Here is a 20,833-nt window from a genome sequence, read left to right on the forward strand (position 1 = left end):
TTACATTGCTCAGTAATGGGGCAGGAAACTATAAACTATAAAGTTTGTTTTATGTGGGTTAAAGTTAAAGCAGCGGATATGGACAGGCGTTTGTCCATAGCTACATCGTTACTGAGGAACGCAGAAGTTTATAAATCATTGGAAGAGAACCTTGATACAGACTGGTGAGTTTTCAGGTTTGCAAGGTGGTGAGATGAAAATTACTTTCTTCTTAGTTGTTGCGCAGTGCAGTCTGGTAGACGTTTACCGACGTTTCAGATGTTTGGTACCAACTCCATCATTACTACAATGAATTTTGTTTTGAGATATTTACCAGTTTTCCCGTTGTTTCAGTGGGGAACTAGGAAGAATGCACCTCGTAGAATGTAAAAAGGACAGTCTGTCCACACACGTACTTTATTTCCTGAATCGACCGAGGCCTTCAGAGTTTCAAGAAATCTGTAATGTTTTTAATGGTGGCTAAACTCGGCAGTGCATGCAGTTAATCAGAACAAATTTTGGATAATTTAACAGTCGTAGAACGCGGTCACGATCAGCTTGTAAGGTTGTCGTGTTTCTCAAGGCGGTGTGGTAAGGCGTGGTCGGAAGCGTAGTCAGTCAACAAAGGCGACCTTGAACATGAACTTCCTGCTTCACACTGCTACAAAGCACACGCTGAACCATGGGAAGGCATCAATCAGTTGCTCGCTCTCCGAGCAGAGCAATACACAGACGTCGTTTAACATGATGAAGCTGGTAAGTAGTACGTTCACTGAAACCGATAAAGTGAATGTTGACTATCTTGCTTTTCTGGCATTAAGCAGAGTTTCGGTTTTAACTTACATGAAGTAGCAATTTCTGGTTTTTAAACTTCATCCATCGTCTTGACTTTACGCAATGACAACTCGCCTATTAGCTTTCTCCTTGTCAGTCAAGAATCGCTGAAGGAATTTTTATTGAATTCGATACTGGTGAGTTTATTAAACATCGTTAAAATATTGAAATTTTTGTTAATGAATAACTCGAATTTTTCATGAACATATATATACGTTTTTGGAGGTGTAACTGAATGGGAGAATTCCCGGACAACTGCGCAACTGCTTGGGGAATCCCCTGGCCAGACGCAACGCCTCTCATAGGCGAATAACCCCGTACAATTGTGTCGTCACTGGCGTCATTTGCAGAGGTAATACCACCAGATTTCGGAAGGTATTCATAAATTTCCTTACATATATAGAAACCATGACTCTCCGAAACTGGATTTTCTTCCGTCACTAAGAGTGCCTGAGTGATCCGTTGGAGAAATATTCCATAGCTAACCATCATCTTATGCCAATCAAGTTCGTCTTTTCAGGTAACGGTGCAGATATATCTAATTGAACCCTGTAGACATCCCGTGGGACTAACATGGTCTCTGCAAACACACGTGAAGACAGAAAACGCAGAATGCCTCCGTTCTCAGAGTGAGATTGCAACGCGCGCTGGAATTGTTCGAAGAATCGAATACCTCAAGTATTAATCTACTGACAAACGAGAACAGCTTGAATTAAAGTATTTACACAAGACAGTAAAATGAAGAACGACAAATTCTTACAGTGAAATTAAATAAAATTGCACGTTAAACATGCTAAAATTGTTGGGATTAATGACTCATACAATTAATTAAAACGGAGTGGGTTCCAAGTCCAGTATCAGTTTGAGGATAACACTGCTTTTATAGATGCTACATGTTTGCATTTTTACAGGAAACTTTCTGCAAGAATGAGCAGGTGTAGCTTAGTCGGTATATAGACTGGCTATACCTCCACTCCACCCAAGCACCTACATGGCGAAAAGTGGGACATCATTACTTTTGATTTTTGTGCAAGAATAACTGAAGCACAAGATATTCTTAACAAATAGATAAGGTTATTGCATTAATTTACTTTGTGGAATTATCTTTCAGATTGGCTAATTGCTTCGTCATCTTTGATATAAGAGAGCAGAACACGATCTACAATCTGTATCAATGATTTATTTACTTTAGTTAGAAGAAATTCCGATTTTAATACTAACTAAAATCAAGGTACTCTAAAAGAAGGCAAAACTTTGATACGGTAAGACTTTTCGATACGAGTAAAAAATAAACTCTTGTACTTAAGTACTCATTAAGTTAGTCTTTGTGAATTATCTTGCACAAAGGAGAAACAATTTGTAACATACTACGTACAGAAGAAATGTGCGCACAGTATAATATTAGCAATTTACTTTCATGTGTCTACAAGCGTAATAATTCAATTCGAGTCAATGAATTCATTAAAGTGATCGACAATAAAAAATACTGTAAACGAGAGATGTTGTCTAAATAAGAAAAGGAGAACATTGTCAAGATGTGCACAATATGTAAAGAATCTGCACTTAAGGAAGATTATGCGATAATTAATTAGTCATTAAATATTAAGAATTGTCAGCGACTGGAGTACAATGCTTGTTAAAAGAGAAGTAATATAAGCAATAAATCGAATGTCGTTCGTCATTTCAGTTTATTTAAAAACCGACAAAGAAGGCCAATTACAGTCAAACACAAAAAATAAATAAATAAAACAGCCAAAATAACAAACGATGATGATAATAATAACAATCAAGTGGTAAAAACTGTTAGGGAGGTTCTGGAAAATAGGCCAGACATAATAATTAAAAACGTGGAACATAAAATTTGCTTACTGCTAAATGTAGTAATATCAATATATAGAAGTCTGCAACAGAAGGAGTCTGAAGATAAATAAAAATACAAAAATTACGTATAGAAACTGAGCGAATGTGGAACGTGAAATGTTTTGTCACACCGGTAATCATTTGAGCTACAGAAGTTTTAATTAGAGGACCGAAAAATATTTGGAAACAATACCAGGAAACCATTCAATAGATTCTCTACAAAAAAATCACACATTATAAGGAAAGTGCTACAATCAGAAACTTGAAGCTTGAAAGGTGGGATTCACCATTGGTTCAAGAGGAAACGTGACAGCAAAACCTGTGAAGACAGAAGAAGAAGAATTAATAATAATAATGATAATAAGTAACATGTTTTAAAAATCAAAATTTGTTTCAGAAGTAGCTTCTGGACTATGCAGCTCAGGGGCAAGGTTTGTCTCATTAAAATGTCTCAAAAAGGTAACGATCATTAAGATTGTCATTGTTGCACTGTGTTTCGTGTATTGTTGAGATCGAGTTAATATCACTGGCTTTTTTCGTCTTTGTGGTGCTCACAGCCCAGATACTGTATCCGTCTGCGTATGTCTCAGAGAGTTCTGCAGGCGCATTCACCCTTCGCCGCCAGCTCGTCCCCTAGAGTGCAGACCCATTGCGGTACCGTCCTGGGACTTGGTTACGGCATCTATTGAAGAGCAGCGTTCTCTGCTGTCACTTGTAATTCTTTGAAAATGGCTGCCTTCTATAATGTTACGCTGTGTGGCCTGGTAGTTATTAATCGACGTCTCAGAAGAGCTTACTATCTCCGTCATAAATTATCTTCGCCATGAGAACCTGGAATCTTATTATGTTTCTTGGTTACATTAAAATGAGCAGCAAATGCTTAGTTTTACATAAATTGCTGTATTTTTGTTATACCCCTATTTCAGGTTCCATCACATACCTGTTCTCCTTTGACTTTCATCGTGTTCTTGATGACTTATCTAAAGAAGTTTATGATACGAATTGAAGCGAATTCACTAACGCTATGTCGATGTGGAAGTGTTAGTAAATCTTTAAGAAATTAAATTAAGTTTAGTATGAACTGCCATGGAATATTTGGAAATAAAAATAGAATATTTTGTAAATGAAATAGAAGGCCCTCCTCGTTATGCAGCTTTGAATTTTAATCGTATTTGCACTGACTTTTATTTTAACACTTTAAAACTGCGTCTTTCATTTTGGCAATGATTTGCATTTTACGGGGATACGTTGAAATGCAATTGCAATATTGTACACACTGATCAGATAATGAGTTCGTAAATTTTTCATTATCCCTATAGCTTGATTATTTTTTTTCATTATCACCATTATCCTAGAAAACACTTCGAGGGGAATATAAGCATTTTGATCGTATGAAATATTGAATATCATTTATAAAAATCTGTTTTCTCAGGATAAACTCTTATTTTAGAAGAATAGCCACTCTAATAATAGGCGGGTCTATTTATATTGTTATTCTTTATAATGAATAACTTCTTCTGTGTTTTCGATGCTTAAGACACTTCGTCTAACACGTCTTGTTCATGTTCTTCGTATCGCCATTTTATTACACCTCATTTCATTTTCAGACGAGATTCAGTCATTCCCTGACTGTATATAAATAAAGCCATTCCATGCATTTACATTGAGTCATGAATAATAATTACTGTGCTTTCAAATAAGAAGGGACATTAGCAAAATACTCCTGAGATACTTGCGTTACAACTGAACCTGAAGTACGCTCAGTTGCTTGTGACAGTACACCTTCTATGCCTGATACGTGTGGAAAAGGGAGGAAAACCGAGAAACAATCACTAACCAGAAAACGTAACGATTTTAACGTTGCTTTGTGCTTCAGAAACATTGATAGTACGAAGTAAGTAACAATTGACGGCAGACAAATTAGATGGTTTGAACGCCATACATTAAACAGGAAATTGCACGTGTCTCATTTCAAAGTATGCACGTTAAGTGTGTGTTTCTCTTTGAATCTTTAAGGTTTATAATACGTAAGGAAATTCTGAAGACACAAACTTTGTAAACAAGCATTTAAATCGTGGGATAATTTCCATGCTGCAACTGAGATGCTAACGGAAGACCCAGCTTGTAATCTCCGTAAAAGCGTCGAAACCTACAGGAACTGACTTCAGCAAGAGCATAATTAATTAATAATAATGCGCCTAGTTATGTTTTTAAGCAGTTATTAACATAGTAATATACATAAATAAATATTTGTGTCCACATAATTCACGTTATCACTTAGGCACTTGTTCTCTTCTGTACAGTCTTGATATAATACACAGGTTACCAAGATAATTTTGTAGCTGATACATTATTGTATATTATAATTAAATGTCCGAAAGACGTGCACAGTAATTAAAAGTAGTTATTTATATCCCCACAGTGAAATGGCAGGTCATTAGGACGTGAACCCCAGACCTGTAACGTCAATGGCGAAAATTATGGAATGTTCTTCCACCTGTATTTTATGTACGGAGTAGTACTGCTCCCAATATAAATGGCGTAAAGTTACTAAAATTTATCAGCGCAAGATAATACGGGATTAATATTTGCTTAACAGAGAAATGCAATTACCAGTCTACATCTCACTACAGGCTGTGGAACAGAAGTTCATTGATCTCTGCCCACTAACAACAGTATCATCTGTTGTTCTTTCCCATTACTGGAACTGAAGTTCTGCATGTAATTGATTGTTGCAGGACCAATGAGGACGAGTTATGGACCACCTCTGGTTGGAGAGGTCACTCTTACTAGCCACATTACTAACCTCGCTCACCACCGGAGACGATGGGTACACCGGAAGTATGAGGAGGGTAAGGTATTCGTCCTGCGATAACAGGACCCTTCCGTTCTCCTTACATAAAGAGTTTCAGAGAGTAAGCCGAGCTCGTTGCCTCAATGGTAGAACAGCTGACTTATAAAGGAATTTAACCGCCAACCGCCCCCTACCTTCAGTGAAATTTTCCTCCACGCCATAAGCAGAATTCCACTCCAGGATTTTTTCCAGCGAGGCTCTCTCTCCCCTTAAGGCCCCCAGGATTTGCCTTCGTTGCACTGAAAACTCTGTGCTTCGACCACCACAAGTTAGATCACCTAGGCCTCTGGAGGACTGCAATTGCTCCCGTGGGGCTAGGCCATTTTCGAGAACTACGTCCCATGGAGAACCCCCGTCCGGGCAATTCCCGCACGCCTGCTGCCAGCCTAGCTTTTAACCCCTGGGGCTCGGGCCTTTCACATGCATGCTTGCTGCAATGGGCCTGGCCGTTCACTTTTGCTGCCTCAGGGGCTCTGCCCCCCTGACTCCCTCAACTGTGCCTAGCCCAGCCGGGCTTTCTGAACCCGTCGCTTTGCCTTCTCGTGGATTCCAACTATATGGCTGTTTTTACTTTATCAGATGAGACGAAAACTCGACTTTATTGAAATGTGAATTAAACAAATTTTTAAATCAGTAAATGTGACGGCCCAGGATATTGAATATGTTAACTGAAATATCTAGCAGTTTATATTGCTTACTCCTTGCAAACACAAATGTAGTTTGAAAAAAGTTTCCAAATCTTTACTTACTCACCATTTGGTATTGTACTCTCATCTTATTTCACATCCAATTACCTCTGCTAATATTGCATACTTAAATAATTCAAGAAAAACTAATCGAAATTTTAAGATTTAAATCGAAACAGATCAACTGTGTAAGTAGGCTAAAAATTGTTATTCGGGGTTTAAACTTATCTACTCATACAATTAGTTCCGATGTGACCAGTGATCCGTTTCACGTGCAGTATGATGGAAAGCAATAAATCTCTCACGATTCTCTTAGCAATGCCTTCGCCGACACAGAATTCTGTGGCGATGAAAGAACATAATTAAATTCTTAATGCAGGCGTTCGCTGGTAGATCACAGATGCGTGAAACTAAAGGTCTACGCGTGTGTCTCGTCTGTGACATGAAATCTCCATCCCTTTTAGCTCGAAGTTTAATAACATTAAGATAGCACAACTACTCTTTCGTTCTGCTTGAATAAACTCTCTTGGAGAATTGTTACTTTGTACGAGCGTGTTCGAAAAATAATTTGTTTTTAAAACATAATAAGAGCCAGTCCAGTCTTCCATTGTGGTGGTCATGATACGTTACGGTATAAGACGAAGATGTGACAATTATGATCCAATTAATTATCTGTATCACATCATTATATTTATATAAGTATTGGGTGTAACTGCGTAAATTATGATAATAATAACTAAAAAAAATAAGATACTTCGCGGGGCTATTATTTGAGGCTTCTGCATCTGGAAGTTGCATAAATACGCCTGGTTGCTTATGTTTCCAGAACTTTGTGTGTTGTGGATATTTTGAGTGTGGTGAATAAGAGAAACGAGATGTCGCTCTGTATTCGAATTGCATGGTTTGCGACGTGCATTGTTATGTCCTGTCTTCCACAGGACAAAGTTCGCGCTTGCACGCTCTTACTGTTAATATGACAGGTCGTCCCATTAGCGTGCATGCAAAAATTTCGTTGTCATGGGTATTTCGACAGGGGGATCAAATCAGCGTTTAAGGCGCCAGATAGGGTTCCAAAAAATTCAATCACAGCCAGAAGTGGGGTGGTTTTCAGTGCATGACGCGAGCCTGACAAACGTGTTATCTCATGTCACTTGTCTGTTATAATTATTCGTATGAGCAAGACAGCGCCTAATTCAATTAATAATTGATTGACTGAATATTGTATGAAATTTTCCGCATTGAAATCATGAAGAATTTTTTTTTACAGAACTGAAGGCATTAATGTCGATCGTGTGACTGTCAAAAAAGTCCTGTTATTATATAGATCAAATAAGAAAAGTGTGTTATATTGTGGGAAACTGACAATTAACAAGAAATATACAGATGTTCTGTTATCATCAAAATGTATTAATTTAGCTGTAGACGTCGATTGATCTACTTTTTTAAAAATATAACCTTACTGGCAGTGACTCTAACTTCGAAATCTATCATATTTATTTTTTGTGTAAAGACAGGTTTGGAACATAATAGAACACTTTAGTGGGCATGTCAGTTTCATTCTATTAAATTTATATGAACCGGATTAATTGAAGTACGGACGATCATATTGTAATTATTAGAAAGAAACAAAATTTACAAATATTTTCCTTTGCAGGCACTATATTCTCTAACGAGAGAAGCAGACAGATTTGGTGAATAGATAAAATGTGATTGTGTGCCAGGGATGACGAAATTCGTCTGATTCATCTTGAAACCCTGAATGAAACGTAACGAAATTAAATGTCTTTTTCATTCCCTGTCAATTAATTAAATTAGTTTTAAAAATTGTAGTAACTGTACCTGTAATTCCTATGTCAGAATTAAAAAGTGATAGTTGCCTTGTTTCAGTAGTCCGCTGTCTAGTGTGTTGCCTACCACCATTAAAATAACGGAGAATGAAACGTTTTATTTTATATTTTTTTTCAAAAACACGTTGATGGTCATATAATTCACGTCAGAATGTTTACTGATTAAGCTGTAAGATGACTGTTCAGTGCTTCCATGCACGAAACATTTGCGTCCTGGGTTGTTCAATATTCTATTGTCCTTAATGCTTTCTATGTGCTTCAGACCTGTTAATTGAAAACAGCGGTAACGAATGTAAACAACTTTAAATTTAAAAAAAATTGTGAATTCGGTAAACAACGAACAGACTGGTAAAACAGTACAAATGAAAGAATTTCGAAAAATTATCTAAATAAGTGGTTCTGAAACTGTGGTCCTCGAATGCATAGCCATTGGTCCCGTCGGCTCTTGTGTTCTGTGAAGTTAGCGGGGGCGACCTCGGGACTGGGTGAGGGCCTGCTGAACTAAGAGTGGCCCGATCGATTGTGCCGGCGCGGAATGCGAGGGGGCAGGATTGGAGGGGGATTGCAATGTTTTGCCTGATTCTCGCTTGTACAAGATTCACTGTCTCTCGGACCACCGTTTGGGTAAGGTACTTGGCTGTTTCTGAACTGCCGTGATTTCCCAGACATTTAGCGGCTGAGTACGAGGCTCGCCAGGGGAGGGCAAGTGCCCTATATTTCGCGGAGAAACTGAGGCAAAGTGATTTTTTTTTTGTTTTGAACGAGAGAAATAAAGTGTTTTTTTATTTCATACAAGAAGTTAAGATATCGTTTGAGGCAAATATTGTTGCGTCTTTGTTATTGTGGTTTTAAGCTGAAGGGCTAGCATATAAATTCCATAAGTGTATATTTATGTTCAATTTGTTTTGAAATAAATAGATTTTGTATTTGTATTTCTTTGAGAATAACATTGTTTATTTACATATAATGTACATAAGAGGGGATCGCAAGGGAAATAATGACACTAAGAACTAGAACCTCCCTCTTCTGACTTTTCTGAAGGGGCGATACGGTTCAAAACAAAATAGGATCTATACCATTCTTACTTCCATCTTTCTCTGCACCAAATTTGTAGCATATTAAATAAATAATAATTGCAAGGAAGCCATAATATGACACCAAAGCCATCGTGACTTGAAACAATTACTTATTGCGGTTCCTGGGAGTTTTCAGATCTGACAGAAAGTTTGCGAGGAGAGCGTAAGGTTACACATTGCAGTTTTAAATCCCATTTGTGCATGTGTCAGTATAAATTGTTAGCTATTACTAAGACGTATAACTTGCATACAAATCTGATCTGTTGGATTTAGAGTACTGTGATGGTTAGTGAAAATATCCATTCTTACATCTTCCATTAGCATATACCATCCATAAATTCTATAAAATTCTTTCTTGGATAGATAATTTTAGGAGGCAAATATGCATATTACAAAATATTTTCTCTTTAATTTATTTTACCATGTTTTAAATACGTATTTTTAGTGTTCAATTGAATAAATTCGGATTGTTCCTTTATGCCTTGTTTAAAAGAAGGACTTGTAATAGACTAGTATAATTCGTTTAGAAAATTTAGCAAGCCACTAGTGGTTTCCATTGCCAAATTTTATACTCATTCTAAGGAATGAAACTAAATTGGTTACCGTCTTTTCGTATCTCTTCATCAGAACTGCTATTTCTTTTCAAATACGTATTTTGCTCGCTTTTTCGTAGGCGATGAAAAGGCTGATTTGTAAAATTGCATTCACTCTCAGAGGGAAACTCGTTTTCTTATATAAATAATAAACACGTCGCTCAGTTCGTTACAGTTTCTTTGTATCGTGCACATTATTCTAAACTGGCATGCGGGCAGCGATTGGACGGCTGTGAAGTAAGTGGGTTGAGACGTGAATAGACAGACAGGTGGATACGATCTACCCTTAAGATATTTCAGGCGTTCATGGAAGGCCTAATGATCAGACTGACGTGAAAGAACCGCGAATCAAACCGGAGGTTGGGACACGAAAAACTTTGGTTTGTGCTAGAAAAGTAATTCAGAGTTTGGGCTCGTGTACCTGATGATTAATGACCCAGTAATGATGAAGAACGAAGTTTCTAGAAATATTTTATGACGTGCTACTACTTTCCGTATGATATAACACCTAACATACCATTCAAGGCTTTGTCTCTGATTAAACACAAGTTCCCAATTAACATTTATTTATAATATTCCGTAATTCAGTATCACAGACTAGGAATATGTATGTCCCTGTCTCGCTTTGGCACGTGAAATATACGTGAAATATGTTAATTCTTTTCGGGTAGCTTGTGGACCATTTTTAGAATACGTGTTGTTTATTGTATACAAATATTTAAAATATAATTATTCTGTCATTTCATTAATTTGAATTCAAATCTGTGAAAAGTTGTAAGATTAAAAACATAAATAAGCCAGTGATTGAGATAGAAAATTTGTTGTGACGATCAGAAGTCGTGGGGAAACCCGCTAGCTTGTTCGTATGCTCTTCCTTATTCTGCCTCAGCTATTAGCGACCAGTTCCTCTTGCTTTCTTATTTGCATATTGTAATGATTTTAGCAAAGTTACGTAATTCTGTTACTTTCTTGTGGCGGTAAGTTACCCCTCGCAAACAGGCTGTAGGTGGGAGTATTAGAATGATTGGAACGCTAATGGCCTCCCCAGTCACAAATACAAGGCACCATTCTTCATACACAAGAAACTTCGTCTCCATTCTGTAAAGATTCTCCAGTTTTCGGGTTATCATAAGTGAACGAATTGGTTCTACATGTGGCTCATCAGAAATTCATTTGGTAATCTACATAATTCTGGGTTATTAGCTACCAGGTTAGGTACTGTACGCATTGGGCGTTCACCAGAGGTTGACCTTTTATCTTTTCCAGCTAAGTGACAATGCATTTGTCTGGTCGCTTCTTCTATACTATGTGGAGTTCACTGAACCACGAAAGTAAGACAGAATAAGTCTTACTTTCTTTCGAGGTGTTAACTGACTAATATGGTTAACATGGACGCTTTGTCTCTAAACCCGAAACTGGGCCATGTCCTTAATCGCATGAATCCAATCCACACACTCTCTGGCCGTATTTCTTTGTTGTTTTACTACAAATGTCCATCGACCCTGCGTCTTCCATTCGGATTTTCCGAATAAAATTCGGATACTTAGAAATGGAGTACACCTTTCTAGTCAAATTGCACCCTATAAGTATTTTGTTGTTTTCAGGATAGAGAGAAGGCGCTGCAGGTGATTCATGACGTAGCCACGGAGAACATGGGTTCGCTGTGTGTCACTGAGCCTTACCGCTCGCTAAAGGTGTCCCTTGTCACATCACAGTATGAGGGCGTACAGCAGAAGGCTGACATGGCCGCCATGCTCCTGCAGGACCTGGGTGTCTCCCACCACAGCGGTACGCAACGCAGTACATTCAGACATGTCCTGTATCACAAAAGGAATTCTCGAATGAATGAGAATCATAGGAATTTGGAAGGGAAAAAAACAAAACAAAGTAGGCTACTGTATATTTATTCTGTTAAAGAGCATGTCTTAATGATATGAGACATAAAAGCTTACTTTTGTTGTTAAAGAACTACTTTTGTTATCGAGGAAAGTCTATGACATCGCACAAAAGCGTAGGTCATTTGTTAAATGCGAAGATATGAACCTGTACATCGAAGCTAAATATAAGCGAATGCTGTCCCGGCTTACGAACTGTAGGGGTTCCAAGCATTGTTCTTATACTAGATGGAAGGATATGAACTTTAGCATTTACCAGTAGATATTCCGTTAAATGAGTGTGTCTCATGATATCCGGCACAAAGCATATTTCTTTCTCAAAAATAGTACATGTGCAATTGTTGGAAGATATTTTGTAAATGTGTTGCAATTTCGCGTACGTAATTGACCATACTGTTTAGTTATTGTGAATAAAGAGCATATAATTTGAGTTCTGTGAAAAATTTGCGTTGGAAAAATCACAATAAAATTCAGCCAAAAACTATGAGTGCAAACTGTCAGTCGGTACCACTTGAATATTTCCAGAGAACATCCACGTTAACGAATAAAGAGGTATGGCTGCTCCGTTATGCGTTTATTTCATGAAATTCATACATATAGGAATCTGAATTTCGACTTACAGAAATACAGTTTTGCTGTTAAGCAATTGTTTATGGCATTGCTTATAAACGTAGTCTTCTGTCGAGGGCGAATTAATAACCATGAGTTAAGATACGCGTGACTACATAACGGTATGCGATAGAAGTAAAATTATCGAATGAATTTCACAAATAAGTGTGCGAAAGTTATTAAATATGTACCTACATATTCTACAATAGGTAGGAATACGTTATGATGTTATATGAATAAAATATATCTTCAATAAAATCTTCTCGGGCAATCAGCCGCATCAACTGGTTACCGTGGTAAACCGACGTTTCGGGAACCAACTCTGTCCCCATCATCAGGGTTCTGATGTGATTGGATAAATCGGAAGTCGCCTGTGTAGGCAAGGACTGTATGTGTACAAGGCAACAGATATTTGGACGTGTCTGCCTACTCCAATGACTCTCTTATAGGGGTGTAGCGCCGTGCAGTCTCGTAGAAGTACAATTATAAAAAACAGGATGTTTATTAAGCAGCACAGGAATAAAGTCCTAATGCGTGAATTATAATTTTCTCGACAGTTTTTTTTTATCTAGATTCAAACGAGACAAGAAAAGAAATATGAAGCTAATCTGAATAACATTTTAAAATGTTATTTCTGCTGACGTCGCTCCCCGTTTCGCGCTTTGCCCCCCCCCCCCCCCCCCCCGGAAATAACCCCCAGTACCCAATCGACAGGAAGGTGGGTGGGATCTAGAGGCTGAAGGAAAAATCACCTTCCCGTGCCGGGATCGGACGTCGGTACACCCAGTTACAGAATTCAAAGCACAACTTTCTTATCTGTAGTTGGTAAGTTCGTGTCCGGCAGATAACGTTCACCTTCCTGTGTTGCAGGCTTGCTGGACGCACTCGCCCGCAGCCTCCTGGTGTCCGATCGCCACGTGTTGACGGCTCGAGTGCTCGCCCTCAACGCTTCTTCCAGCACGATAATCAACTCGGTGTCCTGGCAACGCCAGTCTCCGTTGGCACCAACTCTCATGGCCGGGGGACTGGACCACTCACCCCTCTTCGAGCTAGGTGGCCCCCACTACGTGCAGGAGAGTGGGCTCCGCACGGGATTTCGTCCCGACCCCAAGTACCCGTGGTACGAGAATGCCGACACAAGTCCGGGTCTGTGGTCTCCCAAGTTCATGCCGAGCCCCACCAACATGTCGTACCGGGGTTGGTGGACCTTTCCGTACTACTCCTGCACCGTCCGACGTTGGCTACTCTCCTACAGCGTGTCAATTCCGCCACCTACCAAGCACGGGTGAGTAGATCAGATTATGGAAACGTAAAACGATTAAAAAGAAGTTATGCAAGGAAGCGGTCGTGGACGAATTTGAGGCACGATTCTGGCGAGAGACCGAGGCCTGCCAGAAGAAACCTCAGGATCGCCGATCGTCAGATGTTTGAACCCGGTTTTTTGATTGGTTGATTAACGCATATACTCAGATTCGATGTAAGTGCAACGATACCTGATCAAGCGCCATTGGCGATTTTGCCCTATCATATTTATCAGACCCGCCCTTGTAGAAGTTAGTAGTAGTTATAGATTTGACAAATCGGCGAGAAACATGAATTATTTTCCGGTTCAGGGTTGTTAAACGTTTTACTCCCTCTGTTCGAGAACAGTTTTTTCCCTTCGAGCGCTAGGCGTGAAGAACCACCTCTTGGTACTAGTTTCGAAAGCTATAAGCTAATATTCGTTCTCTTTAACAAATTTTAAATGATAAATTACCATGGTAGACACTTAAATATAAATTGTATTATATTATTGCTATAACGTTAACCGAAAATGTATTTAATCCTGCAACAGTTTGTATCTGACACAATTTTTACCTGGAAAACATATTTTACTGTAGGAATTTAAAGCAATTACCTTATGTGGCACTTCTACGTAAAGAAGCAAACGAGATAAGAATCATGATGTTCCTGAAATCCTTCGGAAAAAAAAGAAAAAGTGAGTTTTTCGTGAAGAAATAATTTCGCGGTTCTGGTTACGTATGGTCTCTGGCTGGATGTGACCCATGGGCCGCCAGTTCGATGACGCTGCTGTGGTTAACTATTGTGGAAGCGTTAGGTTAAAATTTCCATCAAGTCATTACCATGAAGACGCTTTGGTATTCATTGCTTTAATTTCAGGTCTAATAAACATCCTATTAATACTGACATTGAAGGAGCTACACATTTTAACTCTCAAATTTTCCGAACTGAGATATTACAAAATACATATTTTTCGACCGGAACTGTTTCATAAATTTTCCTTTATCTCTCATTCAGTGTCTGTGGTAGACACTACCAGAGATGATAGATATATCGATCATGTGAAATATTTAGGTTTCACCAGAGTCTCTTTTTCGCATTCCTTTGATCCCACCAGCTTCGTTAGCCTGATTTAGCTCTCCTTTGACCCAGTAGGTCTGGATCAGTCGGAAAACATAATATCTGCAAAAGTTCATCTTGAAGAATAGATCGTTCTTTGAAGGGAAGTACTTCACATGCACTCTGACAGACTATTTCAGAAAACCAATATTTACGCCTGATGTGTGTAAGTTCTTTTTGCAAGATCTTCCAAGACTTTCAGTTCATCAGATCTCCCTGACGTTGGAGAATAACCACGGAAAATGTAAGGCAACCTATGATTTCAAGTTCTCGCGACGACGAATAAGATGTTCTGGGATGTCGCGTCATGTAGTCCGTGTGAGAACGTAATGGAAATGAGGAATTAGTTTTCTTTACACCGAAGCTAATCAGTTTACTCAGACCTTGGAAAACAATCCCATGGGGCCATAACATTCACGTTCTTCATCATCAGGACGTGACCAGTTACAGGAGACGAACACGATGGAATCATAACTGTGCCACCTGTTGATAGGCGTCTGATGCAGACAGAAATGAAATTCATTTAATAAAGTTTCGTTCTTTTCATTTCCAGTACCACCACATTTAATCGAAATTCAGTTGGAGGTGAAACATGGATTTGTATGAACTTATTACAATTATTAACTTTTAACAGTAATTTTCGGAACTCTTTCCTTGCATATTTAGTCTCTTTTGATCTTCTAAGTTTATCTCACGTTAAGAAACTCTCTACAAGCAGGCAGGAGCCTGTATTTTGCCTGTATGAAGTCGCGTCATAGACGAAAGTAATAGTGGCCTATCCTACTATTGCCTGAGTAAAACGTCGAAGAAGTACTTTTAGGAAGATAGGCTGCCCCTTTGATTGGGTCCGGGCTTCTTCCAATTCGGGAGATTCCTAGTTCAAATCTCGTCACGTATTTATTGTTTTTATAATAATTATTGTTAGTTCAACCAAACAAATACTGGCATATGACCTTAATACAGGTCATGCTGGTTTCCTTCAACATCCTTCTCACCTCATTTGTAATCGATCTATCATTCGATAGTACAAGTAAGCCTGTAGAGCCCAGATTGTCAGTTGTTAAGATAACTCAAGAAAGAAACAAGCGCCTTTCAAGTTGAGTTAGAAGCCTTTCTCCTTAACGAACTGAATTTTAACCTTACTATCAGAAAACGTTTCTTTGAATGTAAAGAAAACAATTTGCTGTTTTTCAGGGTGAAGGGTTTCTTGAGCATGGACATTGACGTTTCTGGCCTGGAGGTGAACCAGTGTGATGTAAGTTCCGGTCCAACTCTCTCCAATCAGATTCATGCACTCAGGGGTACCCACAAGTGCCACAATGACACCACTCAGGTAGGTGAACACTGATTTCTGATTTCCAATGGAATTAATTAAAAAATTAGGTCACTTGCCATAACACACCAGTCATTACTAAATCAGTATAGTAATCAGTTAACTTATAAGGTAAATAATTTAATAATATGAAAAATCGGCCGATCCTGTTGGCTACAGGGTTTTATACGCTCATGGTTTACGGAAGTTAAACGCTCGAACCTCCTGCTCGACTCCCACTTCAAGAACGAATGTTTATGTCCGCCTCTTTTGTGTTCTGAGACGACAGACTTTGCCATGGATCGATTCTTGACCGAGTTCTGCCGCTTGTTTTAATTACGATTTGGAAAACCACGCAGAATAAGACACGAAAGAAACGAACAAGGAAGATGACATACAAAAGGAAGTAGCTATCCAGCGGATAGCAAATATCTATTTCCATAGAGCGGAGATTAGTATTCACTAATAATGTAGGTTATTTTAGACTAAAACATATCACGTTAACATCTACACTTTTAATTTAATTAAGCGCCTGACAGTAGCCAAACAATGGCAATTACAGACAGGAAATAATAATAGTAATGTGGAAAGTGAAATCAAAAGTAATTCCAATAATTACAGGAGGAATTGGAACTGTCTCCGTCACTCAAAAATATTTGGCCAACATCCCGGACCAACACGACATTAGGGAACTTCAGAAAACCGCTGTTCTATGAACATCATACATCATTCGAAAGACGCTGATTTAAAATATATAGTATAGTCATGCCTCACAATAAATATATAATACATGTAGCACGTATTAGAAACAAAATGTATTTCGGAGATAGCTGCTGCATTATTTACCTCAGGGACAAGGTTTGTCTCGGGTACACAGAAGTAAATATCTATTATTCTATAAAGTGGTGAATAGATGGAATAATAATAATAATAATAAAATAGTATAATATCTATTAATTAATTCTGTTAATAATAAGAAAGTGACAATTTTATATAAAGTTCTTTCAACTTTCTTTCACTGCTGGCCCTCATATATTTTTAACTTTATTGTAGATTTTAATTCTATAAGTTAATTTATGAATTACTTTAATTGCCAAGTATTTTAGTTTATTCGGTGTTTTGTGCATAGGCCTAAGCAATTACAAGTTTATATTCAACAAAGCCACGAAATGTGACGGAACCCCAAAGAACGCACTAGGTAGGGTTTTGTTCCGTTCTTGTTCTTGCAGTGTGAATTCCGCCCCGGGCTGGGCTGGGTACAAGGTGGGTACCACTGCGTCTGTCGCCCTGGGTTCTACTCGTTACGTCAGAAGGGTGTTTTTAACGGCACTCTAGTTGAAGGTAAGAGGTAACAAAATTTTCAAGCATTTTAAGCTTTTAGACCTGTTCCTGTTTCATTCAGTTGTAATAATTACTGTGATATTACAAAAAAATTCGGTTCAAAGCATTCGTAATATAAATTTGCTCTTTTCTTTTTCCTTATTAATTCATAATTAACTCGTACAGCAGCCGCTATAATCCTCTTTGATATTTGCTTGTTAAAATTAAGTTTATAAAGTATTACCACGTATTACAAATTTTTAAATTATAGTTGTATTTACATATCTTTGGACCGTATTTTCCTTAATGCCTTTTCGAACACACATTTTACCCTTTTCCCCGTCAAAGGAGTAGTAAGTGGTGCTAACAGATGAGAATTGTATATGGCTTGATTGTTTATTTTACGTCACTTTATTTATAAAACCGTACTTTTCAGACAGGTAGGATGGTTCAGTGTTATGAACTGTAAATAGAAGACTACATCGATTTATTCTGTTGTATCATAAAACACCAGTCAGTTTTTAAGGAGTCTTGTCAAATTTATAACAGAGGGTTTGGAAAGATAGAAATTATGCTGTGGACCAAGCCTCCTGATGGCGTTAAACGCCTAGGATAACGATACTTTCGTAGTTTCTTCTACGACAATATAGAGTTACTTTTACTGGCAGTTTCATTATATTCATTGCGATTGGTTTTGTACAATAGTCTAATTCGGTCTAAATTGGAGTATGTTACTTGGAATTCCATTACTTCCACTGATTCTACCAAACTTTAAAGAATTCAAAGGAAATTTTCAGCTTTATGTTACGCCAGATTTTTGGCCTATGTGACTATAAATATGAAGACGTTTTAGTTAGATTAAATTTTCTTTCACTCCACCTGTGGAGGAGCCATCTTGATACTCTGTTTCTCATTAATATATTTAAAGGCAAAATTTGCTGCCCATCCGTTTTGGATTCAGTTTGTTTGCGCGTTCCCCCCAGATCCATCAGAGACTACTGCACGCTTTTCGTTCATCGCAGTTTTAAGGCCAGTCCCTTGTTTAGGTTTGTTTCTGCTGCCAATGCAGTCTGTCAGCGCATCGACATCTTCAACGAGGAGTATATTTTGCTTACAAATTTCCTCTAGCCCATTTACTTATAATGAACAGTTGAACTGAGGAAATAGTATTTAAATATTTCCCTCTTATCTATATTTTGGGTTTTTCATTTTGTAAGTTTTTCTGGTTTTTTATTGTTTGTTGTTTTTATTTAGTATTAATAAACGAATTGAATTGAATTTTATTTTGTATGTTATCTATGTATTATTTTATAATTGAACTGTTTTGAATTTAATTATAATATTAGTTAAGCATATTATTTAGCTCATTTACTTGTGAATTATTATGCAATAAATGAATTGAATGATTATTATTATTATTATTATTGTTGTTGTTGTTAGTGCTTGGCTGTTATTGGCCTTTTTGGCTTTTGTCAAGCACTTTAATAAATAAATTGAATTGAATTATTATTATTATTTTTAACGTCTATTAGATAACAGTCGATGCATATTTTCTTCTACATTTTGCTGTTTGGCAGTTTCTACAGTTGGTTTTAATTATAGAAGAAGTGGAACAACTGCAGTTCTATTGTGACAACTGTGCAGGCCAAAATAAAAATAATACTATATTCAGATTCCTCATGGCTCTTGTTGAACTAAAAAATTCAAAACTATTAAATTTGTCTACCCAATGCGTGGGCACAGTTTTCTCCCATGCGTTAGAGATTTTGACATAATTAAACGCAAATTGCGGAAGACCGAGAGAGACTATACCATTGACGAATATGTCAATATTATAGAAACCTGCTGCAATAAACCCGACAAATTCAAAGTAAAATGTATTACTCAGCCCGCAGAAGCGATAAATTTTAAAGACTGGTGGTCTAAATTTTATAAAAGAAACTGCTTCAACACTTACTGAAACAAGCTATAAAAGCTCCTCTGCCTCTCGCGCTAACCAAGTTATGGTAAAGGAATTCTTTTTGTTGCCGTAATATCACTATGAAGAATTCGAGAGTAAGGACCCTGCAGTCATTTTGACTAAATAGTTTATTGGGGGTATTACCATTTTAAATTAAGGAATAATAAAAAAAAACCTATGAACATGCTGCAAAATTCAGCTCGAAAAGAGTGAATTCCAATCCAAAAAACTAAACTAGAAGGTATCCGACTTTTGGAATGAAATTGTCTCTTGGCCCACCTGTGAGAAACCCAAAGATGATGATGAATAATATTGAAATTATTATTACTAACAAAATAAATTTAATTTAATTAAAGAAAAATCAATACGAAAACGTCATTTCTTCTACAATTTGTATTTCTATGTTTCGAATTATTCTATGTTTGTATTTCTATTTAAAAAAATTAATTCCCATGATGTATCAGTGAGTTTTCCTTTGTTTTTCGCCCATTTACCCTGTTAAAACAGCGTTAATTGCAGAAAGGGCATAACTCCAACAAATATTGACCCACGTGGAGCTTAAACTATGGGATAAAAAAATCTGAAATTTGGCAAAAAGATGTAAATTTATTGCAGCTCTCTATTCCAAAATTCAAGTCTTTATCTTGAGTTATACTGATCACAGACAGTTTTTTTTTGTTTCCTGAAAAGTTTTGAATTTTGGAGTTATACCCTTTCTGCATTTAGGGATTCGTGTAGATTATTCCTGTTGACGCTGTACTTCAGGAATCCCCACAGCAAATAATTACAAGGATTCAAAACAGGTTACTATGGTGGCCATGTACATCCAAATCCAAGTCGTTCAGGATATCGATTAGAGACGGCTTTATCATGGAGATGTTCGTTCAGGAAATCAAGAACGGCATTTGTTGTTCTATAACATTCAGTACTGTGTATAATCATAAGTAGGGCACTATTTGTACTTAGTAGCTGTTCAAAACCATATTTGACCACATAATATATATTTGTATTTCCTGTAGTTGTTCAGGCAATAATAATGCGTATGATCATGTTCTATAAATTCTTACCTACTATATGGTAAACAGTATATTTTGCATCCCAAATATGATATTGTGTTGCGAACCCTTTAAGACTGACAGGTACCCCTTGTTACAGCCGCGTGGATGGAGCGGGAGCAGAACGTGAGTTCTTTGTACCAGGAAATGTTCCGCTGCCTCAAGTGTGCTCCTGGATGTGAGGCCTGTCACACGAATGCGCCTTGTCTGGCCACATACAACTGGCCCTTCAGGTGAGCCATCACGGAAAGGAAATTATTGGATAATTATGATGATTCTAAATTATATTATCATCAAAAATTCCTGTGAAGTATGACGGAAGAATCTGCAGTAGTACTTTAAAGAAATATTTGTATTGAAAAATGTAACAAAGCAACATATAGCAATTAAAATCAAGTTATGTTGTATGACAACAAAATAAAAACCCTACTTATTTTGCTTAAATAAACAACATAATTTAATTTAATTTAGTGCAATCTCAAATATATGATCTTACATCGAGGTTATAAAAATTATGCTGAGTTATAATAAATGCCCCTTAACTTCAGGAAAA

The 20,833-nt window shown here is 37.5% G+C and overlaps 1 protein-coding gene and 1 long non-coding RNA gene across 4 annotated transcripts in view; both read left to right on the forward strand.

Annotated features, from left to right (window-relative positions):
• Window positions 1–20,833, forward strand: part of LOC110839044 (putative G protein-coupled receptor CG31760) — a 183,897-nt gene that overhangs the window by 91,792 nt on the left and 71,272 nt on the right. For all 3 annotated transcript variants that reach the window (XM_087358795.1, XM_087358794.1, XM_087358796.1), the window contains exons 3-8: window positions 5,412–5,525; window positions 11,334–11,517; window positions 13,104–13,518; window positions 15,828–15,966; window positions 17,175–17,286; window positions 20,381–20,513. In XM_087358795.1, coding sequence (XP_087214921.1) covers window positions 5,430–5,525; window positions 11,334–11,517; window positions 13,104–13,518; window positions 15,828–15,966; window positions 17,175–17,286; window positions 20,381–20,513 — 1,079 coding nt within the window. In that variant the 5' untranslated portion in view covers window positions 5,412–5,429. The remainder of the gene's footprint in view (window positions 1–5,411; window positions 5,526–11,333; window positions 11,518–13,103; window positions 13,519–15,827; window positions 15,967–17,174; window positions 17,287–20,380; window positions 20,514–20,833) is intronic.
• On the forward strand, window positions 517–3,568 carry LOC147872127 (uncharacterized). Its single transcript, XR_015537902.1, has 2 exons — window positions 517–735; window positions 3,231–3,568. It is a non-coding gene; the product is annotated as an uncharacterized LOC147872127 (long non-coding RNA).

This window comes from Zootermopsis nevadensis, unplaced genomic scaffold, assembly GCF_977971745.1.
Source record: "Zootermopsis nevadensis isolate Lab colony 2312 unplaced genomic scaffold, Znev_1.0 Znev_ptg000030l, whole genome shotgun sequence".
NCBI lineage: Eukaryota > Metazoa > Arthropoda > Insecta > Blattodea > Termopsidae > Zootermopsis > Zootermopsis nevadensis.